Raw genomic sequence first — 20,819 nt, forward strand, 5'->3', positions numbered from 1 at the left:
GTGTGTGTGTGTGTGTGTGTGTGTGTGTGTGTGTGTGCATAGATTCAGCAGTGTTTAGACAGAAACAACCAGAGACAGTCTGATAGAGTGGAACTTCAGCAAGTGTTTAGAGCTCAACAATCTGAGAAGGTAAGAAGTTTGATGTAGAAGTATAACATCTGTAGCCTAGTTGGAGGCCAGTTAACAACAATATTGCAAACATTGATTATTAACTCTTGTATAGTATAATAAGGATACATTTTGAGATCAATTTTGAATATTTCAACAACTGGAAACAACTTAAATTAGAGTCATAAAGAGTTTGATATAAGTATTTCTCACTGAAACTGACAATAGTAATAGCTGGTTTAAATTTTGTAAAATTGTGTTACTTTGGCCATATTTTTTTAAATGGTATTTGCATATGCAGTTTGACTTGGCAGGATGGATTGACTCTAACATGTTTTCTTGCTGTGGGAATACATCCTAACAGACAGTATAGTGGAACATTATGAATGCCATGCAGGGAACACTGCACACAGGCCCCCACTAGGAATGATTGACATAAAGCTGCACACAGAGTAGAACCAAAGCAGGTAGATGGTGAGGTGGAGGAAAGAAACCAGCAGTAGCAATAGCAATGACTACAGTACATTTTTCATGTACTTTACATGTCACCAAGTAATGTTAGCATGTTCGGCTTAATTTCTTATTAACAACTCCAAAATAAAGCAACTCCAAAATAAAGCAAATGTTCCAAAACATATTTTGTTTTAAAATAGTTATAATTGTTCTACACATGCAGAAGTGTAGTAAAAAAAAAAAAAGTCAAAAAGTCAAAGGCTTCAACTAGGCAAGGTGCAGTATTGATTCATTTTACAATACATATGTGATCAATAAATCGTATCATATCGAAGGTAAGGCTCTCTGACTGAGGTAGATCTGATGATTCATTTAAAAACTATACTTCCAACATGACAGTTTCTGTCTAGTTGTGTATCGTCAGCTCTGTCTGTCTCGGTTATCCTGCATTTTAGCTGGTTCAGGGAATGTGTCGGCAGCTGGAGGACAGCCTTCAGCGTTTAAACCACTGCAACATTGAGGAGGTCCAGGCTGACATCCTGACAGCACATGAGGGGCTGCACAATGCCAGGGAGTCCTTTAAGGTACAGGCTGGTCTGATGGGTTTGGAAAACCACTATTAATTGAAATGTCATTTTGGGCCATAATAACAACCACTTTATTATGGTACACCTGAAAAATCTAATGCAATCCCACACAACATCTCAGGTATAAATTCTACCTTTACAAAGATACAAATGCTCTTGATTACGCTGACAGTGTGAATATTTCTTTCAGAAAAAAAAATCAAACTTTTCTGATTGCTACTTCGTAAATGTGAATATTTTCTTACTCCTTTCTTACCTCCTCTATGACAGTAAACTGAATATCTTTGGGGTGTGGACAAAACAAGACATTTGATATCATCTTGGGCTTTGGGAAACACTGGTTGACATTTTTCATAATTTCCTGACATTTCATGGACCAAACACCTAATTGATTATTTAAGAAAATAACAAATTAATGGACATTTGGAAAATTTGTTAGTTGTTTTGTGTATGAGTGTGTAATGTTTTGCTCCCCCCATTTACAACCATGAGGGGGAAGGGATATTATAAACACATTTCAATACTCCACAGCCTAGTACAACACCAGCACTAACTATTTACTCAGTAATGAACATATAATTACACTAGAATGGCACTCAGAGCACAAACCTTAGCCAACGCCCAGCAGTTGCCTTAATCCACATCAAATTGTACTCACTCATAATTACCAGCCACCTCAATTCATCTATTTCTTTATCTATGCATTATTCCATGAGAAATCAAATCAAAATGTCTCACATTGTTCAAGAAAGTGAGAAAACATTCCTGGATCCATCCTTTTATCTGGATCAGTACCAAACGTTAATAGGGTCTATTCTGGGCTGAGACCCATCCTACATCCAAGTTTAGTGGACAGATTTAATCTGTTCTGTAATTTCTGTGTAATCCTGCTGACAAAACAACCAACAAACAGACATGAGTGAAAACATCCCCTCCTTGGCGGAGGTAATTAACACCTCAGAAAGTTGGAACAAAAAAATTGTCATTATAAGCTTCTTAAAGGTAGAATATGTGGCAGAGCTGTGGACTGGACTGCATTAGATTGTGTAGGTGTACCTAATAAAGTGGCCAGGAAGTGTAAATGATGTTTGATGACACTAATGTTCTTCCTCTGCAGCTGCTTCCCTCTCTGTATGAAGCCAGCAGGAAGTGTGACTCTGATGGAGACTTAGTGAACTGCATCCTCACTGACACTGCTGCTGCACTAACTGATGAGTTCAGAAGAAGCATACAGGTGCTTATAAAAACACCCACTGTACACAAATCACAGGGGAGTACACAGTTCAGGGATTAAAATCAACTTCTAATAATGTGTTGGCTAGTTTTACTATTTAGAAGTTATATGCCATTTTTCCATTACATCTGCCAGCCTGGCTCTACTCGGCTCAACTTGGCGCAGGAGACTCGGTGTGGCCAAAAGTGCTGGTGGAAAAACAATAGTGTGTACAGAACAGGGTTAAGGCCATGGCAGTAGTTATTATTATTTAAAGTGTAGTATCACTTCAGTTTTTGTAGTCACTGCTCTCTCTAGACAAGCCATTAACCATTTGTTTTGAACACAACAGGAGGTTAACAAAACAGTAACTCTCTGCCATTGTTGTGTCGTTTCAAAGAACACAGTGGCTACTTTAATTGGTTTGTCTTTTCCGGGGAACCATCTATGGCTGAATATTTTGGTAAAGCCATTTTACATAACAGGAGTGGAGTAAAATCAACTGATATTCACTCATGACACAGTATTTATTTAAAGATTTCTCCTCTTATTTATCAGTCAGTTAAAAGACATACTGTAAATTGCAAAAAACAATCAAGCAAGTTGCAGTTTAAAGGATGATACATTTATTAACTGAACAACGACCACAAAGGGAAAACCCCCTAAACAATCAATCAAACAAACAAACTGATGGGCCGGCCAAAATAAACAAAAGGTCAGCCTCCCAGACCAACCCACCAGGGCCGTCAGAGCTGGGGGCTAACCCTCTACCCCAACACAAAGAAACAACAAAACCTAACTGAAACAAAGCCACAAAAACTAGACTACCGCATCCATCAGATAAACATAAAACATTCAGTCAGCCTCCAGGCTAGTGCCCTACCCCCTCTTATCGGTCAGACCGCTATCACCTGGAAAGGCAGGCAGCCAAGCGTCAGCCACAGTGGCACGTCCTGGCCAGCAGAGGGGGAGCATGTAACAAGGAGCTCCAGTGCAGGCACACCTGTAATCTTTATGTAAGTGTGCACAGAAAACATTTATCAAACATGCATACACACGCCTGTTCACGATGTACATCAATCTGTTCAAACATGTATAGGCTCATTTACATGAAGAAATACCCCCAAATCTCCAAATATATCCCAACAACATCCCTTGAGACATTTATTTATTTATTGATTTGGAACAAGTGAGGGGACGGTTTAAGCCATGCAGTGGTCAAACATAGTGCACAAAGTACACACTGTTGAAAAAATAGTGCAAGTTATTGAAATGGTGTTCCTTAAAGGCATGATCTCTGATGGTGACTCCTTCAACTACAACAGAGTCTCTTTAACCCACAAGTAGTGAGCAACTTCCTTTTTAATTGTGGCACTTCCTTTAACAGGTATATTATAATAGAAAAAATAAAAGTGACTTAGGTGTTGATGAAGGTTCTCAGTCATCCAGGTCATGGTAATTCTAAGTGCTGTATCGTAGGCAACTGGACTTGTTTCAGTTTCTTGAAGACGTTTCACCACTCATCCAAGAGGCTTCTTCACTTCTAACTAACTGGAGGGGAGCTGCAAGCTTTAAACTCTGTGTGGGAGTGTCCTTACAGAGTCGTTAAGGACACGTGTGAGCTCTGAGTTTCAGAGTTGTTAGGGCCACTTGTGGGTCATTGACCCAACCGGCCTTCATGTCGGTTGCTAAGGCTAGGTGATCCCAGGTGTGAATGGTTGTTAAGCTGTATGGGGAGAGAACTCAGTACTGCATTGTAGGTGGTTGATAAGTAATGTCTTAGGCCACCTCCTCTGTTCAAAGACAGTCGTTCCAGTTTGACATAGATGGATTCTTTTACTCCTCTTTCAAACCATCCGTCTTCTCTGGCCAACATGTTTACATTGTTGTCCTCAAATGAATGATTTGTCTCCTTCAGATGTAAGTGGACAGCAGAGTCTTGACCTTAGGAGTTGGTCCTCCTGTGTTGTTCCATTCATTTATGGAGAGGTTGTTTTGTCTCCCCAATGTACAAATCTGTGCAGTCCTGGCTGCACTGAACAGCATCAACTACATTACTCTGTTTATACCTGGGTGTTTTGTCTTTTGGATGGACAAATTTCCGCCTCAGTGTGTGTGTAGGTTTGAACTGAATCTTGTTACATACACTTCAGTACAGTTAATAAAGTGAAAAGGTATTATATAATCACCTACCTACAATGCAGTACTGAGTTCTCTCCCCAGACAGCTTAACAACCATACACACCTGGGCTCACCTAGCCGGTCGAGTCAACAACCCACAAGTGGCCCTAACAACTCTGAAACTCTGAGCTCACACGTGTCCTTAACGACTCTGTAAGGACACTCCCACACATAGTTTAAAAGAATGCAACTCCCCTCCAGTTAGTTAGAACTGAAGAAGCCTCTTGGATGAGAGGTGAAAGGTCTTCAACAAACTGAAACAAGTCCAGTTGCCTACAATATAGCACTTAAAAAAACCTGACTTAGTAAATTCAATTTGAATTAAAGCTAGGCCTTTTCTATGAAGACTCTCTAGCCTTTTTGTTGTCTGCTGACTGCTCTGATACTAGATTATATTTCTCTGGTTACTCTTTTCCCCTTTTTTCAGAATATAAATATGTATACATTATATATTATTTGCAAACAAATATAAAGGTTAACTGGGGTTGTGGTGGCTACCGGTTTAAATCAAAATGTTTAGTATCTTACAATCATATATAATATTTTAAAAAGTTATTAATTATCAAGAATGCATCATGAATACACAATGAAGACAGTTAAACATCATTAACATACCCCCAAAGAAAGTTGGTAGTTTGTAATGAAACTCCCATGATTAAGTGTAGTCTCCCATGTAGAGGGTTGAGCATGTCTGCAGTTGACATCTGTCAATTACTCTGATATGGTAAACGATAGAGTTGGAGTTGATGTTGCAGTTTTGGTGCTTCTAAATCAATTTACCTGTGATTGCATCTGATTCTATGCATGGAAATGCACACAACTTGTCAATAAATGAGGCTTCTGGAATTTAGAACTCTGTTTCAAGAATTAAAAAAAAATTAGAATTGCTATTTAAAAAAGAAATTGTAAAATTTTTATATCGTCTTCCCACTATCTCACAACTCAGCACCTTGATTTCCAATAGCCACAGAGTGAATGCCTAAAAGTTAAAAATAAAATATTGTGTCTTGACTAAGATGACTTAGTAACACTCTAATACAGCCCACAATTTTAAGTGTTATTTCTCAACATTTACTGTGTGATTCCTCTGAACTTACAACATAATTTTGTCATATGAGTCAGTACATAAAAAATTCTTAACAGCTCTTACTGGTACTTAAATGTAGGTACAGTGGGACAAGGTAGTAACAATTAGGAATTTTGGAAGAATGAATACATACATTTTACTGTTGGTATTTTGTACTGTTACCGATGATTCTCAGTGTTGGTCATGCTCAAGTCCCAGTCTGTGTTTTCCAGGAGTTGTCTCAAGGCCTGATGAGATGTGCAGGAGCAGTGTGTCCACAGGTGGTCCAGCGGTCAAGTGTGTGTGAGTGTCTGTCAGAGTGTGTGTCCAAAAGAAGCAGACAGACACACACATTCCTGAGAAGCACTCTGGTGGAGAACACAGGGCAGATTATTAGCAACAGACTGCGGTAATAACATTTATGTAAGACATGAGTCAATTTAGTCAGTTTAATGAACCTCCTTTACTCTGTATAATCACTTCAGATACTGTCTGATTTGACTGACAAAACAGTTGTAAATGAGAGGAGAGTGCACAGGATGTCCTCAGGGGAAACTCTGTAGGCAAAACCGTGAATCATTTTTCATCAATGACACACATTCCAAACAGAATGCTGGCATATTTTTGCATTTATTATGCATCCCTAGAATTTCTGGAGTTTGTATGAATTTGCTTGCTCTTTCATTGATATCGCTGAAATGTCTAAATATATGTAGCATTAATATCAACTTGGGCTGTCACGATATCAGATTTTCACCAGGCAATTATCGTGGCCAAATTAATTCACAATGTTAATATCATCGTGAGCTCTATAGAGATATGAACAAAGTGCTAGCAATTGAATCTATCTTTTTTGTCTCTTCTTTGGCAAATAATTTACCCTCAAAATACGTCCATCACATCCATTATGGTGAGTCCATCACCATAACTTTTAAGTAGGTGTACAGAAAGAACTGTTACAGTCAATTTCTAGTGAAAAGACAACCAGATGAACCCATAAACAAAAGATGCACAGGCCGAACATCTTTGCTGGATTTTTCAGACAATATTATCATATGCGTATTGTTATTATTATATCAATATCAATACTTAATTTTTTAATGTCACAGTTATAATGAAATCACAAAAGCCCTTAATATCAATGCAAAAAGTAATCATTATAGATGAGTCCTCCTCCTCCTGTACGGACAATTCCTGTTTTGTGCTACAGTGTGTGTGAAGTGTGTGAAAGGGAAACTCTGGATGATGTTCCAGACCTGATTCACTGGACAATGTCTGCAGTTCACCTGTGAAAATGGCCTCTAATTTTTGTTACACACACTTCAGTACAGTTAATAAAGTGAAAAGGTATTATATAATCACTTACCTACAATGCAGTACTGAGTTCCCCTTCAGACAGCTTAACAACCATTCACACCTGAGCTCACATAGCCCTAAAGACCCACATGAAGGCCGGTCGAGTCAATAACCCACAAGTGGCCCTAACAACTCTGAAACTCAGAGCTCACATGTGTCCTTAACAACTCTATAAGGACACTCCCACATAGAGTTTAAAAGACTGCAACTCCCCTCCAGTTAGTTAGAAGTGAAGAAGCCTCTTGGATGAGAGGTGAAAGGTCTTCAAGAAACTGAAACAAGCCCAGTTGCCTACGATACAGCACTTGTTGTTTTTTTTCAATTTACAATTTTCAAGTACCATGACCTGGATGACTGAGAACCTTCATCAACATATTATATAATGTAACTATAAAGGCCCATCGTCATAGATTGAGTTGATTGTTGGATGTATTGTTGATTCACAAGACACAGCAAGAGAAACAGATAGATGTGTGTCTAATATAGTAGACTGCTCTAAATTATGTTTGGACTACACTAAACGTGTTCAGGTCCACATAAAAACACATGCTGTATTGAAACACAACCATATGGATATTAATTATCCCATATTATCTTTTATTAATGTAAATCACTGATTGAATCATCATTATACTGGGGTCTTCATTCTCTGTACTGCTGTAACCAAACTTGTGTATTTTGTCTGTTCTCTCTTTTGATACAGTGAACTGAGACACACACTGAGTGTCTCTCTGGCTGAAAGCATCATGGAACAGGTTCTACAGGATCTCACAACAGCACAGGACAAAATGGTAAATGCGTGTTGTAATTCCCCAAGCTACATACACACAAAAAACAGAAACTACACAGACTAATTAATAAGAAATTATCAATTCAGAAAAATAAACTACTTATGATGGAGTGTTGGTGATCAGGGACGGTTCCTCATATGGGCAATATGGGCAGTAAAATGCTTAAGTAGCTATAAAATAAAATAAAATAAAAGACTGAGGTAAATAAAATAAAAGGTGAAGGTGAGGTTCGCCCAGGGCGTCATGCAAGCTAGGACCGCCACTGTTGGTGATGAGTTAAGGAGCCTCAGAGCCTGTGGAATGAAGCTGCTCTGCAGTCTGGTGGTATGGCAGCAGATACTTCTGTATCTGTTGTCAGATGGCAGCAGGGTGAACAGACTGTGGCTGGGTGGGTGTTGTCTTTTAGTATCCTTTGGGCTCTGTGCAGACATCTCACTTCACTGATGTCACTGATGCTCTGTAGATGGTACCAGCGATGGTCTGGCGGTTTTAATCATCCACTGTGGAGCCTTCCTGTCCTGGGCTGTGATGAACCATCCCGTTTGTGATGTTTCCAGTCAGGGTGCTTTCTATCCTCCTCTGTAAAAGTTGACGATAACTTTGCACCAAAATCTATATCTTTATCTATATTAATATCTGTGCATCCAGTGTGAGTTCAGGATGTGTGTAGCCTAGCTAAGCACAAAGACTGGGAGCAGAGGGAAACTGCTGGCTCCTTCAAAAGTGAAACGATACAATAAATCCAACGCTTCTTCTTGAAATTACTCTGTACACAAGACTATCTCCTTAACCATTATACTGTTAGACTTCCCCTGACACCAATATCAAATATAATTCAATAGATATTCAACAAATATTATTTGAAATTATCAGATATTATTTTTGCTCAATGTGTTGTGCACATAATTGGTTTATTTTTTTTCTTAATTCACTGTTAGGATTGCCTTCTGAAAGAAAATTCATCCCTTGCTTTGAGAAACAACATCCCAGAGCTCCGAGTAGTTGACAGCGACTTCCCAACTGATGACGTAAAGGACACACAGCTATCTATCAGTTCATTCACTGATTCATTTCTATGTTGGATTCTTCCATTTTTGTTCTGCCTTTTATTTTTACTCTTTCCATCACCAGTACAGTCCAGCATTTTGGAGAAATAGTTTCCACTGCAAGAGCCTGAGGCCTGCCCCTTCAATTAAGAGTAAGAAACAACCCCTATCACTATGGATTCCAAAGATGTCTCTTTATGTCTCTCACTCTTTCTGAATCTGAATTCAGTTCATTTCAGTTCATTAGCATGTGTGAGTGATATTGCCCCAAGCATCTTTTTCTGTATTATAATCTCTAAAAAAAGTTTTCATATCAGTGCATCTTGGTCATAATATAGACAAATCTAGTGACCAATTTATGTGTTCCGCCATCTAGCATCACCACCATTACTGCAGTGGCAGTGTCTGCTGCTGCCTGCTGCAGTCAGTGACAGCAGCATGGGCAGTTGGATTAAAGACATTAGACAGTGGCCTCCAGTTACTGATGAAGCCATTTTATACAGATGATCTTAACATCTTTCAGATTTTACATAGTAGACACTGGGTACGACAATTACCAGAACAGATAATGGCAAAACAGGAAAGAAAAAACATGACCATCCGCAACATTTCAAGTGATAAAGTACTGTGTAAGATGCTGACATTACTGTGCTAGCTAGCTAGCATAATCAATCAATCAAGAGCTGCATTTAATCATTAATGACCAGTTACATTAGTAAAATATATTATATATTAAATATATATATATGTTAGCAGAGGTGTCAAAAGTATTCACATTCATTACTCAGGTAGAAGTATAGATACTAGGGTTTAAAAATACTTCTGTAGAAGTTGAAGTATCAACTCAAGCTTTTTACTCAAGTAAAAGTGTAAGAGTACTGGTTTCAAAACTACTTAAAGTATAAAAGTAAAAGTAATGTAAGTGAAAAAAATGCCATTAAGGACAAAAGCTTAGGCCGTGCCACAGGGGCCTATAGTGCCTCATATTGCCCATTGAAAATGAACACATTTTAGTACAATGCAAATACATTAAAGAACCATATACGTGTACTACTGAGCATTAACATCTGTGACATTTTGCTCGAGTTCTCTTGAGTCTCTGCCACGGACATCTTCGTACTAGGCTACATACATAAAGTCTGCTATGTCCATGCTGGAGTGTGACGTGATTTGTGTCATGTGCAGGGGCGATGGATCGCGTACAAACCAATAGGGTGTCGGACAGGGTTGGAATATCGTCATTTTAGGGGCAAGGCCATTTGGCCTTCACTTTTTTTTTTTTAGAGGCACCAAGTCCACATGACAGGGCACAAAGGCCATTGAGTAAAATTCGATGGTTTTACCTTTCAGATTGATACCATAACATCCTAATTCATAATAAGACATGGATTATGTATTAAAACATTTTAAATGCCAGTATCAAGTTAATGTTACATTAGAAAACAGGTTTTTTTTAAAAGTAGGGCCTACATCCAAAAAAGAGTGTAAAAGAGTGTAATTCACACAGAAAGCCGGCGCCGCGGCTCCAAAAGAGGCGTGATGGTACACGTCATGATGATGACGTGTGTTTTTTTCAAAGTGTTTCCCCCGGTGTCCTCCTGTTAATCTAAACATGTACCCGCTGACTGTTTATAATCATATGGATGCTGTTATAATGTGTTGTGATTGGGATCCTGACCCACCAAACATCCTGGAAAATGACAAAGTTACATTTTTCTCTTAATTACATAATCACCATCAGTAAACGGGACACTGTCTGACTCTGTCACTCGCGGGGAGGGAGGCTGTTTATGGGGGAAAATTCACTGAAGTCTTCACCGCTACAAACAGTTGGCGAGTTAAAGTTTTTTGCTGGGGACAGACGCTGTTTTTCGGTCGGACAGACACTTCTCCATGAATAACTGCGGTATTTTTTTCCTCATATAAGTTGCCAAAGACACAACCAGTTACTACATTACTGTTGTTTGGTCCTGTAACGTTGCTTTGTGGGACATTTATCTATATTTTGTTGAGTGAAGGACCTGTACAGTTATCAGACAGTGAACACCATCAGATCGACACACCCTCGCTCCGCGCCGCTGGCTTATCCGTTCACACTGGTTTGGTTCGCCAATACTGTGCCTCTCCGGAGGCACAGTATTGGCAATTTCTACTTAAGTAAGGTAACAAAGTATTTGTACTTCGTTACTTGAAACCTCTGTATATTAGTAGTAGTAGTATATTCTTATTTAAACTGAACAAAACTGTATATAAAATACAGTGTAAAAGAGAATAAGAACAATATTAGTAGAAAGGAAAATTGCACCCTTGCACTTAAAATGTTTTTCATCAGTCTTTATTTAAACACACCTACACCACAATTTGATGAATAATGAAATAATAGTATGAAGTGGTGTGAAGTTTACATCAGTAATAATTGGGATTTCTTTCATTAATATGATGGCATTACACTGTCAGCAGCACATTTTAATCTGTATCTGCTATTACACCATCCAGTCTGACATCTGCGCTCAGGTATAAATATTAACCTCCTGTCATGTCTTTCACCTTCTCTTGTTGTATTCTTCATGTGTGCTGTACCATGCTGAGCCATTCTGTGGCAGACAGTGCTGTTTGGCTAATTGGAGCATGGCCTGTTTACTTTCACACCAGTGACTTTCACCATGGGAGTGATGAGATGGGGAGAAGATGGAGGAGGGGATGATGAGGGAAGAGGAGGAAACATGGGGGGATTTGGGGCGCTCAGACTTACAACATCCCACCCCAATTCCTTTTGTTTTTTGGAGGATAGCTTTAAAATAAGTTTTGATAAAAACAAAATAATAATCAATATTTTATGAAATATATTTAAAGAGAATCTAATTTTAAGCATGGTATTTCTAAAAATGTATCATTTATAATTTCAAAGGCCTTTGAAATCGACCAGCAGGAACCCTGTAACTGAAAGATTAATAACAATGTAGATTTAAGCCTACCATATTCTATCCTCATGTGTGACTGTGGCTGATAACTGTGTTCCTATGTGCACTACAGTGTGACTGCAGCATCCATCTGCTGCTTCTTCTCTTCTTCCTCTCTGCCTGTCTACGCTGAACTGATGATTTCTCTCTTGTATTCCCTGCTCTGCCCTCCTTTGTTTCCCCTCTTTCCTTGCTTAGTCTCTCCTCCCCCTCTATCCTAGTCTCTTGACACCCCCTTCTTCTCCTTTTCTCCATATCTTTCCTGTACAGCTCTTCATGCACTTTACAAATACATACTGTACAGTAGAGTCCAGCAAAAAGCATGCTTACTGCAGGGGCTGGATTCCCATTTTTCCCTCCCTTCCTCCCTCTATCCTTCTCTCTTTCATCATCTCTCCTTGTGCCTCTCTCCCTCTCATCATTCATACTGCTTCATTCTCAGGTCTCCTGGATGCTGACTGGGAGCAGCAGACCAGGGACAGAGGGGCAGAGAGAGAGAGGGGAGGAGGTGCTGGAGAGGAAGGAGGAGGAGGAGGAGGAGAAGGAAGGTGTGGCCTCCCTCGGTTGCCTACAGCAACACCCTTGTCAGTCACAGCCTCAAGCCCCTCCCCTTCCCCTTCCACTTCCCCGTACCCCTCCCCCCTGGGATGGAGGGGGAGGAAGCGGAGGGAGGGGGAGGTGGCGGCAGTGGATGCTGCAGCAGCAATATCAGGAGCGAGAGGAGCATCGTCCATTCCTCCTCCCAGTCTCCCTCTCCTTTACTCTGTCTGCGATCGAGCTCCAGAGGAGGAGGCTGCCGGCCACGGAGGCTTACCCAGACGAGAGGCACCCTTCCCTGGCTGCAGCCCCAGCCCAGGACCTCTCCCCAGCTCTGGATCCCCTGCTTCTCCCATGGAGCCTCTACCCACCCAGGGACAGACTCTAAGGCACTACACTGCCTCCCGACCACGGCCACGACGCACTCACACACAGCCCCCCTCCTCCAGGCCTCAGGTAAGAACACAGGCACACACAAACACAAACACTGACCATACACACACACAAACACACACACAGACACACACACACACATTCATATTTAATCATGTAGAAATTACACAGCATTTGCATTTATACATTAACACAACATGTGCATACCAAATGTGCTTACATAGGCAAAGGTTCAGTAAAATACAGCCACAGTGAAAGATGAGATATAGGTGGAAAGGAGAGATGGATGAACAATACAGAGAAGGGCAGATGAAGTAGGAAGCTAAGTGCACGACTACAGAAGGATCCCCAAGGAGAAAACGATGGAAATGGAAAATATCTAAACAACAGGATAGAAAAAAAGGGTATCTATCTATCTATCTATCTATCTATCTATCTATCTATCTATCTATCTATCTATCTGTCTGTCTGTCTGTCTGTCTGTCTGTCTGTCTGTCTGTCTATCTATACCCTTTCTCCACTGCTCTGGTAGCCATTTTTATCTTTGCATTGCTCCATCTAGTCGTGCTTGGCTTGTTTGTGAGTGAGTGTGTGTATGTGTTTGCTTGTGTGAGAAAAGGAACATGCATTTTGGGAGTGGTGTTCCCTGGGTTGTTCCCAGTGCTGATCTCTCTCTCTCTCTCTCTCTCTCTCTCTCTCTCTCTCTCTCTCTCTCCTGGGAATGCTTTCAATAACTCAATTATTCATGTTTTCAGATTAATGGGGTCTCTTTCTCTGTGCTGTCACTGTGTAAATGGAAAAAACGGATTTATCTGCGGTGACCTTGTGTGGTGCGTAAACTTTGTTTTGTGTTTGGTTTCTCTTTTAAAAAGATACAGATTTGCTGTGATGAGGTGTTAATGTAAGGTGGTGTTGTTTGTCACAAACACAGTTAGACCTTATTCTGGTTCCATATAAGACATTAAAACAGTAGATGGTCATCCTTGTCAGTGAGTAATGAGCAAATGTGAGTCCTCAATGGTTAGATTTTATTAATCTTTTTTACAATTTATTCCAAATAAAATTCCAGCCATTATTGAAATTGGCTATCACCATGCTACAGTACATGACAAATTATCAGTCCAATATTGGAAATTTCACATTATCGGTAATTTATTGGTATCTGATAAATAGAGCCGATGATATGAAGCCAAATGGCTTTGATTTCTCAACAAGTGCAGTATCTACACACTCCGATACAGTAGGTGGCGGTATCTGTCTTTTAAAGTTGGTTTGTAATCCACCGACAAACATTGAAGGAGAGGGAGAGGAAAAACTAGTGCAGCACGCTCATGATATCAAACTGCTGTACCTGGGAGTCTCACAGTGTAGACTAGCCAAAAATGTTGTTGCTGGTGTGAGCAGATATCTTAGCCTTTCTTTCCTTGAGGTGTGCAAAAACTACAAATTATGGACTTCTTTTTAAATTATAGGTTATCTTATCCATATCGGCTGTGAGAAGCAGGTAATTATCAGTTAACGGTATCATCTGAAAAAAATCCAGATATGCATCACTGTGATGAAACATTTGTAACAAAGAATGTAAGTGGCGGGAACAGGAAGGAAGATTTTTCCGAGCCAAGAGAAGACTAAATAATTCAGCCAGCTGTCATGTCTGGTACTTGGACATTGACTTTAATGGCTAATTAAACAGCAAATTTTTGATTATTAGCTGCTAGCTTGGATTTTAGCTTCTCAAATTCTAATTGAGGGGAGAGGCTCGTATTAGCCTGTTAGCATGCTAGACTTGCATGTGGAAAAATGGGTGCTCTGATGTATCTTGGTGTGAAATAATATGGAATTGTGTGGAAAAAGTACATAAATTCGCAACATGTAAGCATGGGAATATTTCCCATAGCTAACTTGCATCTCACATGACATGAATGTGGATGGCAGTCCAAATCCCCCAATTTGGAGAAGCAGGCCAGGCAGGAGTGCTGATATAGAAGCTAAGCAATGTACTGCTGTGGACAGGAGGCAGCAGCTAAAACAGGCCCACTGAACATTAATATCTTTATAAGTGTAAGCTTTATTTAGACTTTTTTTATCGCTTTACCTTGCTGTCAGACAGCCCTTTCTGACAGGGAACTCCTGCCTGCTTCTCCAAACTGGGAGTGTGCCGACCACCATCTACTGTAGGTTATACACTGACTATGTATAGGTACGCTTATACAACCCAACCTCAAAACTAGACTCATTCATAGTAGGGGGCCATCCCTGGATTGATGCATGCATATTACAGCATATGTTTACAATAAACAACTGACAAATGTAGTGCGTAATCTATAGATAAATCTAAACAAATAATATCACAGTAGGATAAACAGTATGATTCTTATGATCAAGTATATTTAAAGATACCTTCCACACATGCATTAAGGCATACAGACATACAAGGCATACAAAAATTAAATGTGTCTGACATGGTATAATTACACATACAAATTTCAGAATAAAAATATGAAAATATTTTTCATAAAGTTTGATTGCTAGTGATTGCATTCTGTTATGTTCATGTTTTACACAGCATCCTGACTTTTTGGGGACCAGGGTTGTATTTGTGATGTTTCAAAATATGCTCGTAGACCTGCCTCTGAAAATCAGATTTTCATAGCGCAGAGAGATGTAGCAGTCCCATTATTTGAGACTTGCTATCTTTCTTTGTTTTGGGCTGATTTTCCAAAATCCCTCAAGACTAATTGCAGCGGATTCAGATCACCTGTGTGCAGGTGGGGAGACTGACTCCTGATTGAGGAGTGGAAGCAGCTTAGGGCATTTCCCTCCCAGCCAATCATGGTGTGACGACGCCCTTTTTGTGAAGGCTTAAAAGAGGTGGGGAATGGCACACAGGTGGCTCTCACCCTCATTCTGAAACTGACCATGACCCACTAAAAACCTCATTCTCCTTAGATTGCCAGGCATTTGTTTATTGATTTATTGTCCAAGTAGCGGACATTGGGCATTCGCTCCTAGATTTACATGTTTTTTGTTTATATTTTTATGTAGGTTGGGCTGGCCTGTAAGCATTTTACTTACTAAAAAATATACTCTTTTAGCAATGAATATGAATCAGCCCTTTAGTGTCAAACTCTTTACATAGATCATTCTACACAGTGAAGCTCAAACATCCATCTGTAGGAAGAAGAAGAAAAATTACATTTTTGACTCAAAGGGGGACTGCCACAAACTCAGCTGCTGCTGACTCACTCAAAAGTGAAAAGAAAAAGAAAATCTTAACACGTATTGGTTGATTACCACTTAATTGGTGCTGTTATATTCGTATAAATGATATGTGACAGCTGCAGATGTCCATCCTGTCTGTATTCAGAATCAGCAGCTGTCAAATCATTCTCTGCACAGAGCATTTATTTGTATGTCCTTACCTCCACAGGTTGATAGTGGGTTAGTTTCTGCTGGGCTGATTGTATAGCTCTGTGCAGTTTGGCTGAAGATGTGTGTGAAGCATCCACATTCTAGTATTTGTAGCTTCTTCTTGTTCTATCAGAATCAGCTTTGTTGTCCAAGCATGTGAACACATACAAATAATTTGACATTGTTTTATTATTGGGCTTCAGGTGGTTCTTGTTGCAGACTGTCTATATACTGAATATTGCTGTTGAGTATTGTGCTTTTATCACCCTACGCATTGTAAGCTTTTTATAACGCTGTGTGGTCGCCCTCTGTTACCATAGCATTAATAGATGTCAATCAAAACCAAAGTGCAGTGTTTTTCTCTCAGGCCACAAGCACTTCATCCTAGCGCTCCTGAGCTCCTTTCTGCCCGAAAATAAAAACACTATGTGGACAGGGGCACTAAGTGAAGATGGTACATTTCTCACTGGAATGTGGCTGAGTCCAAACCAATTAAAAGTTTTACATATGGCCCAACACTACCTTCCATTTGGCTATGAACTATCCTACAGGCGATTGCCACGTTATAAGTCTAGATATGGGATTATTCTTAGTCATTGCCTCTTCAAACTGCGACTCCGATAAGAGTCAGAAGAAGAACTGGATTCACAGAAGACTGATAAAGGCCAGTATTGCAGTACTAAAGCAAGACATTTTTGTGTGATTTTGTGTGATTTGCCGCCCCCCACAGTTTCTGAGTGCAACACCACTGTGGTAAAATCCCAGGTGTGTAACAGTTTGTCAGATGTGCTAACTACAGACAAAACTTATTACATTATATCAATGTTATGTGTTGAAAACTTGTATGTTGAAGTAAACATGTATGTAACACTGTGATCCTACCCTCTCACTGAAGGTACATAGAGCAGAAACAAGTGATAGGGGGACGGAGTGGCTGAGACAGAGACTTTCATCATATTACAAGACACTGTAAGAACAAAATTATTCGGAAGCTGTTATTTTAAGGTAAAAAAAAAGTTACAAGTGGAATGCAAAATAAATGTCTTTCATATTTTTCCCCCTACTTGTGAGTTATGAAATGTCCTGTTCTCTGATGAAGAGGGGGCCCATTTCATTCGCACACCAAATTGCACAGGATCTACACCCAAAGATGAAGACTCCAAATTATTTCATGTTAGGGTCGTGGTTTTGATCTACTCTATGCCTAGAACACTAGATTAGAAAATTCCTTGAAAAGGGGAAATTAGAATAATAAACTGATGCTGTTAGCAAAAAGGGCTTTTTGTTGCAGGAGATTTTTCTTGAGTCTTGACCCTCTGTCCTGCAAGAAGCAACCCTTTCAGCAAGGTTCTCTGAAGCATAATGCTCAAACGGTTCCACATAAAACATTCATAATGCCATGAAGAACACTGTTCCACAATGGCACGAATTCAAGTCCCTTTTAAGAACCACAGTGAGGTCTTACTTGTTTGTATTTTTACAAACAAGTAAGGGGCCTATTTTGGGTCATTACTGTTTTGTCGTATGTAGCAGCTGAACCTCAACAGTAATCCAATTACGCCCAATATCAGCAACAATATTTCAGCTTAAAATCTAGATCCCACCCAGCACCGACTGGCTCAGCAGTCACTGAACTGTGTACTGTTAAGCACTGTACTGTGGCATTGTAGCCCCTTGTCCTTAGTGTGTGGAATTTCTTCTTTCTTCCCATGTTTAACTGGGTAGAAATCCTTTCATGGTTAGGCAGACTGGAGACTGTGTAAATCAAAGGACTGTCCATTTTCATTGTGATGGGCTGGAGATTAATCGTGTCTGTCCTTCTGCCGTGTACCTATGAACACTTGGAGGGATTCTAGTCCTCTGTCACCCTGAAAAAAAAGAATGAAGTCATATAGATGAGAGCAGCCACATGTCACTTTCCTGTCGCCAGAACAATCACGCTGTGATAATGCTGGGGCCAGACTGAAAACAGCTAGTAGGGACATGCCTATAAGCCTCTGCGTTGCATTTTTCATGTCTAACTATAAAAAATCCCAAAGGTTATGATTTAATTTACTTCCCAAAGAATGAAGGACAGTGCAAGAAGGGATCTGTGGCTTCAGGTCATCCACAGAAAGAATGAAAATGGTAAACCGTGAGACCTGGTAAGTAAATATGTGTCCAAACACCTCATCACAGGTTAGTTAATGATGTTACTGAGTAAATGACATGTGTGCCAATTGTGCCTGTAGATTGAACTTTACAAAAAACCTTAGTAAATTTGTAACTTCAGTTTTTACTGTGAAAAAATAAGGCCCGACCTTAAAACACCTGTTTCTGAAATGGAGTTTGGTTTACCAGCCTGTCCATTTGACAGACCTCCAGGAGCAGAGGCTGTTTTAATGTTAATAATACACATAAATTGAGCTGACCTGCCTTCTAATAATAATTTTGTAAACAGCATAAAGTAATGTTGGAAGTGGAGCTAAACCCACCTGTTTTCGCCTCCTCTCAGCTTGGAGTCAACAGTGACGTAAATAAACACCAACGGGTGTCAGAACAGAGACAGCAGCTCTGCTTTGCCATAGCGATGTCATTAGTTTACAATAAATTCACAACGTAAAGATTATAAAACAGCAAAGTGTCTTAATGACAGAAAAGATGATAGATGACAGAAAAATTTACTGCACATTCAATAAGGTAGTTGTGTGTCAGGTTCTTCCAGTTTTACTTTTTTGAAGGACACTCATCATTCACTATTTCTTTCATTTTTTTAAATAATGACGCTAAACGTAGATAGACTACAACATGAAATGATAGTTTATCTGTCTGACCATCAGATTTGGGCTCCTAATAGCTAGAAATCAATATGATATTCTTATTTTATCTTATTAAATTGGCAGAGAACCAGAATTTGCATTTACCGCCAGTCAAATTAGAGAGGGTGTTTTCACCCATAAGGGGGTGGGGCATGACACAAGGGCAAAGTACCCGGTTTGGCTGCTGCAACAACAGCTTGACTTTATCCTGGTGGAATTTGCAGATGTGGGCTATGCAAGTTCAAATAATATTAACCAAAAATAAAAATTCCAGGGTTCAACAAAAATATCACCATTTGGAAATTCAACACAACAACACATCCTCATACCTAAACAACTAAATAGGTTGATTGCCTGTTACTTCCAAAACAACATATATCACCACTCCCCAAATGACATGACTGTTGCACCATAGCATCGACAGGCGAACAGGACCTTCGTCATAATTGGCTGTTTGGTTACACAAAACATTGCGGTTTGGGATAAAATTAATGCATTACTTCTGTTACTTCAGTTACGATTGCACCTATGTTATGTACGTAATTACTACATTAGTAAGATAAAAAAGAACAAAAAAAACTCACCATTTACTTTTGCATTCACACTGGACATGAACGGCGGTCTCCTAGCTGAAGGTCATGCACAAGTTTGACCTGACTGTCCAACAACAACCTCCTCCCTATTTAGACTTTCTTGTTCTATATTCTGCTTTGCCTGTCTCCTTTGCTGATGTAATAGTAACTATGGCCACTAGAGGTCATTGCCTAACAAGAAATGTTAATATGGGTTCTTATAAGCTGCTTTCACAAGTGACCTACTGTATATGGTTGTTTTTCTGATGAGGGTGGACTGACGATGAACAACAAAACGTTCAGAAATTCAGTTTGGTACGAAGTTCGGTTTTTGAAATATGTTCTGAGTAAACCCTCTTCCCAAACAAATCAAAAAAGGATCTCTGTGAAAGAAAGTAAACCTAGCATGCTCAACACTGTCAGAGTTAGCACTGGTACCAGTCAGCTGATCATCTTCCTGCACACAGATTACACATGGATTAGTGTCTGGAAGTGTAGCTAGCTGCAGACTACCAGTAAGCTAGTTGTGTCATCTTTGAGGGGTTTTTTCCCCTTCGAATGCATGCAGGTAGGCTTTAGTGAAAAACTATATTGGGGGGATCGCAGAGCCTGCTCTTCATTTCAGTGATCGAAATTGAAGGCTCATTTTGATCGATTTTTGATTTAGATTTGAAATAGTGACACCCCTGCCTTGTACTGTATACTAAGGAACCACAAGCAAATAGGTTACAATGCATATTTGTTGTCATTTTTTAAGTTACAAGGGTTTTAAAAAATGAAACTATGTTTGAGTCCCTTGTGCTACATCTATATTGGAAAATGGAGTGTTGGTGATGAGTTAAGGAGCCTCACAGCCTGTGGAATGAAGCTGCTCTGTAGTCTGGTGGTATGGCAGCAGATACTTCTGCATCTTTTGTCAGATGGCAGCAGGGTGAACAGACTGGCTGGGTGTTGTCTTTTAGTATCCTTTGGGCTCTGTGCAGACATCTCACTTCACTGATGTCACTGATGCTCTGTAGATGGTACCAGCGATGGTCTGGGCGGTTTTAATCACCCACTGTGGAGCCTTCCTGTCCTGAGCTGTGATGAACCATGCCAGTTTGTGATGTTTCCAGTCAGGATGCTTTCTATTGCTCCTCTGAAAAGTTGACCAGAATAGTGTCTTTCCGTAGAATGTAGTGCCTTTTCTGCGCTTTTTTAACCAGGATGGTGACATGTGATGACCAAGATAGGTTCTCAGTGATGTAACTTCAAGAAACTACTACTTGTAGAGTAGGTGAACTTAACTGTTTCACCTACTCCACCTCAGCTCCACTGATGTAGACAGGAGTGTGTCTGTGCCTCCTT

General features: G+C 39.9%; 1 protein-coding gene across 1 annotated transcript in view; it reads left to right on the forward strand.

The window, feature by feature from the left end:
* carmil2 (capping protein regulator and myosin 1 linker 2) overlaps window positions 1-20,819 on the forward strand; it is a 109,205-nt gene that overhangs the window by 54,527 nt on the left and 33,859 nt on the right. The window contains 8 exon segments of the mRNA XM_073471216.1: window positions 43-129; window positions 1,017-1,145; window positions 2,266-2,382; window positions 5,842-6,017; window positions 7,668-7,755; window positions 8,694-8,783; window positions 8,887-8,953; window positions 12,204-12,754. Of these exon segments, the coding sequence (XP_073327317.1) occupies window positions 43-129; window positions 1,017-1,145; window positions 2,266-2,382; window positions 5,842-6,017; window positions 7,668-7,755; window positions 8,694-8,783; window positions 8,887-8,953; window positions 12,204-12,754 (1,305 nt within the window).

This window comes from Pagrus major, chromosome 8 (genome assembly GCF_040436345.1).
Source record: "Pagrus major chromosome 8, Pma_NU_1.0".
Taxonomy (NCBI): Eukaryota; Metazoa; Chordata; class Actinopteri; order Spariformes; family Sparidae; genus Pagrus; species Pagrus major.